Below are 4,332 nucleotides of genomic sequence, written 5' to 3' on the forward strand. Positions count from 1 at the left end.
TCACACGCGAGGAAGATGAGATCGTTCGTTGTTCAGATGGTCAACCCCAGAAGACGGCCCCATTCATGCGCTGAGGAGGTCCCGCACCGACATGCCACGCCCCGTGCCCTGGCTTTCCGTGGCACTGCTGCGACCATGTCCACTCCCGACAGTGCCCCGACGGTCGCTGTTAAGCATGAGCAGGGCGGCCGTCGCCTCCTGATCCAGGTCACGGTGCTCCCTTTGCGGCGCAAGGGCGGGGCTCGTCAGCGCCGATGGTGGCTGCAAGGGTCCACCCGCGCGACCGTAGTCGCACATTTGGGGGCCGAACGCCGGTGATGTGGTGGCCGAGGAGGCGCTGTAGCTGTAGTGCCTGTGGTCGGTAGACGTGGACGAGTACGAGTGGTTCCGGTTCCTCGCGTCTTCGGCTAGCAGGGCAGGCGACACGGACGGTTGATGCGAGCGGGACGGCTGGGCAGCAAACGGAGGCGACGCGGCTTCAGAGCCGGTCATTTCAACATCGCCGGAAGGGTCTTCACGGTACGTTGGGGCAAATTGGGGAATGGATGCCCACAAGTCACGGCCACCTTCGGTAGGCGTCTGCATATCGGGCGCCTCTCGTTGCTCCTTGAGTTTGGACACACAGTCCTCGAGATATCTGACATACTCAATGGAAAGCCTGGCGATCGACATGTCAGTTGGAGAGTTCGCCAGCCTCGTCGCGTATCAGCGTGGGGGACTGACCTGGAGAATGGCCAACTTGTGCATCTCGCCCGTACACGCCGGGATCATGCCTTCACGGCAAACTCCTCATTCATCTTGGACCTAAAAGAAACGCTCGATCAGGCTGTGCGCCGTCTTTCTCGCAATCTTCCGCCCAGCTGCGCTCGTCGCAGACGGCTGCTTCTTCTTCGACGTCGCCGCCGCAGTCCCATTTGATGCTGCGGCCTTTGAAGCTGTGGTGTTTTTGGCGGATGGTGAATCCTCTTCGGGCTCCTCCTGCTTCGGTTTCATCTGGATGATCTTTCGTGACCTAGTCGGTGGTGGGGGTAGTGTGAAGGCCTCCTTGGCGGCGGGTTTTTGAGCTGTCGAAGATGCACGGCGCCGCGACTTGACGGCCTCGGCGACCTGCATAGGATAGGAAGCCCGGCCAGACGAAGCAGACGGCAAACTAGGTGGCGAAGTCCTCATGTCGGTGGGAGAGATGCTGGAGGGGTCACGAGCGATGGCGGGGGGAGGCAGCTCAAATGCCAGCTGGAGAGACGCCAGCTTTTTTGTGCCGTCCTTGCCCTCAATGTCGGTGGAGGAGGCTGGTGTCGGAGGAACGCTGGGCGCGGCATCTTGATGGTGTCGCTGAAGTTTGCCGTGTTCGGTGCAGCGACACACGAGGGAGGTGGGGGGTGGAGAAATTTGCAAAAAGAAATGCCCAAGAAGGACCCGGAAACCACGTTTTTCACCGCCAGCTTGATCGGAAAGATCTGGGGGGCCGCCACGTTTTTTTAGGCGTCAGGAGAGGGGAATTTGGGCCCCCCTAGCAGCTCAACGGAAAAGAGCCGGGGACAAAAAGAAGGCCCACCATGAGATCAAGAAGCCGCCGGGGACAAAAATCCCCCCCCCCCCCCCGGGGGGGTGGGAAGGACGTCAAGATAGACCCCAGAGGACCGCGGCGGGCTGCCCAGGGCCACCACCGAGGCGCATGCTCAGGCACGAGCACGCACGCACCGCACTCAAGGCCATTTACCCTCCCCTCAATGGATGGCCCAGACATGGTCTGGCGGCGATCTGCTTTGGTCGCCCATCAGGAATCAGGAAGGCACGCGACAACCTCCCACAACCAATCCCCCAGCCCACACACCTCGACCGGGCTGCCAAAAACGACCATCAACCTCGCACGCGGGTCGGACCAATCAGGAGCCACGACCCGAGCACATGGGCTGCCCTGGAGCGTCGATATGGTTCGAACGCAGTGCGCACCGCCCCCCTCGTCCCGCACCCTGTCCCCGGGAGGGGGAGCAGCGGCCGTCGAGAGGTTTGAGCATGTGCTCGATGGGCTTGTCCGGTTAGGGTCGTTTGGGCGGCTTTGACTCGTTCGAAGGGGGGGAGGGGAGAGCACTTGCCCTCGTGGGCGGGCACTGGGGTCTGCTTGGCGGATTGGAGGGTCTCGGATCGTGCACGCCGCTAGGATGGGTGATCTAGAGAGCATGTCGTGTGATGACTCGTGTTGACGCGATAGTCTTCGTCGTATCGACGGTCGTCTTGATTGCATTGGTCCTGTTGGTGAGCAGAGCTCATGTTGATGATTTGATGGAGTTGTGTTTGAATAAGGAAAGGTGCGCTAGACGCGATAAATGGGGCCCCAGGAAGCTTGAAGGCTTTCGTTCGATTGGAGCGATTGTCCAATGAGGAAACCCTCTCGTGCCCAGACCCCCAAATGCGGACTGGCGGCCTTGGATGACCCTGATGGATGAACAGGGGAGACGGGAAAGGGTAAGGCAAGGCAAGGCAGGACAAGAGCAAGGCAGGGCAAGGCAGGGCACGGCAAGGGCAAGGGACGGGGAGGCCGCCAAGACTTGTTCTGGCAGGTGGCATGGGCACATAAATGAGGTAGGGACGGAGGAACCAGATAATCAACTATAGGGACGAAGAAAGGGCAGCAACGAGCGAGAGCCATGTTGGATGCACATGCCAATGAAGCTTGTGTTGTCTGGCCTCTCTCTTGGCTTGGTTTGCGCGATCAACACCTCCGTCTACAAATCCCCAACGAAGTTTAAAAGTGACAGCACCGACTGCACACACCATAGGTAAACAGAATTGGTATCAATTGAGAGCTGAAGCTCCAGGCAATCTCGGAACGTCCCATCCAGTACAAGTAAAATCCAATCGTAGCCCTGTCCGGGGCTGAAAGCGCCATCCATACAAATCTCATCACCGCGTACATGGCTTTTTCTACGTGGCCCTGACTCTACGCTTCGTTGCTGGGGTATTCCACCTGCGTCGTCGCCACAAACTCCTCCTTAATGCTGCGCATGTTGACGAACCGGCCCATGAGGGCCGCGCTGCCCGCCTTGTCGTTGGTTCCGCTCGCGCGGCTGCCGCCAAACGGCTGCTGTCCCACCACGGCACCCGTGCTCTTGCAGTTGATGTAGAAGTTGCCTGCCGAGTTGCGCAGCTTCTCCTCGGCGAACCGAATCGCCTCACGGTCCGACGCGAAAACGGATCCCGTCAAGCCGTACTCGCCCGTCGAGTCGACAAGGGCGCACGTCTCCGAGAAGGCCTGCGTCGCGTTGCCGCTGTCGTCATACACGTGCACCACCAGCACCGGGCCAAACAGCTCCGTGCTCATGAGCTTGTGCGCTTTGTTCGTTGTGGCATAGACTGTTGGCTGCACAAAGAAGCCCTTGGACTTGTCGTGTGTGCCGCCCACCAGCAGCTCGAGCTCCGAATCGTTCTTGGCGGCATCGATGACGCCAGACAGCTTCTTGAACGATGCCTCGTGAATCACGGGGCCGAGGAAGTTGGTGTGTTCTGTGGGGTCGCCCTGCTTCAGCTTCTCGACCTCAGACACGACACGCGCCTTGAACTGGGGCCACAGCGACTTGGGCACATATGCACGAGACGTGGCGCTGCACTTCTGTCCTTGGTACTCGAAAGCGCCGCGCACCGTCTGCAGCGCCGCATTGTCAACATCAGCAGACGGGTGCAGCAGGTGGAAGTTCTTGCCGCCCGTCTCGCCGACAATGCGCGGGTACGACTGGTACCGGCCCTCGGCCACACCAGCCCCGATCTCACCATACAGCTTGCGGAACACGGCAGTGCTGCCGGTGTAGTGCAGGGCCGCAAATTTCTGGTGTGCCAGTGCGACCTTGGTCACCTCGACTGGGTCACCTGGCACAAACTGAATGACATTCTTGGGAAGGCCGGCCTCGAGCAGGATCTGGTAGAGGAGCCAGTTGGACGCAATGGCCGAGTCGCTTGGCTTCCACACGACGACGTTGCCCAGCAGCGCTGGCGCGCCAGGCAGGTTTCCAGCAATGGCAGTGAAGTTGAAGGGGCTGACGGCGTAGACGAAGCCCTCGAGGGCGCGGTACTCGACGCGGTTCCAGACGCCCGTCGCGTGGTGCACCGGCTGCTGCGCGTACAGCTCCTCCGCGTATTGCACGTTGAAGCGCAGGAAGTCGACGAGCTCGGCGGCGGCGTCAATCTCGGCTTGCCATGCGTTTTTGCCCTGGCCGAGCATGGTCGCCGCCATGATGTCGTAGCGGTACTTGGTCGAGATGAGGTCGGCTGCCTTGAGGAAGACGGCGGCGCGGTCGGCAAAGGGAAGGGACTCCCACGCCGGCTTGGCGTCGAGTG

At 60.6% G+C, this 4,332-nt stretch overlaps 2 protein-coding genes across 2 annotated transcripts; both read right to left on the bottom strand.

Annotated features, from left to right (window-relative positions):
- Positions 1-63: 63 nt before the first annotated feature.
- On the bottom strand, positions 64-1,170 carry VDBG_06057 (conserved hypothetical protein; the record flags this gene model as incomplete). The annotated part of the gene is made up of 2 exons (XM_003003569.1): positions 64-658; positions 896-1,170. The coding sequence occupies 2 exons, from the start codon at positions 1,168-1,170 to the stop codon at positions 64-66; spliced, it is 870 nt and encodes a 289-aa protein (XP_003003615.1).
- Positions 1,171-2,941: 1,771 nt separating this feature from the next.
- Positions 2,942-4,228, bottom strand: VDBG_06058 (delta-1-pyrroline-5-carboxylate dehydrogenase; the record flags this gene model as incomplete). Its single annotated transcript, XM_003003570.1, has 1 exon — positions 2,942-4,228. One exon carries the CDS (start codon positions 4,226-4,228, stop codon positions 2,942-2,944), a length of 1,287 nt encoding a protein of 428 aa, XP_003003616.1.
- Between the last annotated feature and the right edge of the window lie 104 nt (positions 4,229-4,332).

Source organism: Verticillium alfalfae, genomic scaffold (genome assembly GCF_000150825.1).
Source record: "Verticillium alfalfae VaMs.102 supercont1.7 genomic scaffold, whole genome shotgun sequence".
Lineage (NCBI taxonomy): Eukaryota > Fungi > Ascomycota > Sordariomycetes > Glomerellales > Plectosphaerellaceae > Verticillium > Verticillium alfalfae.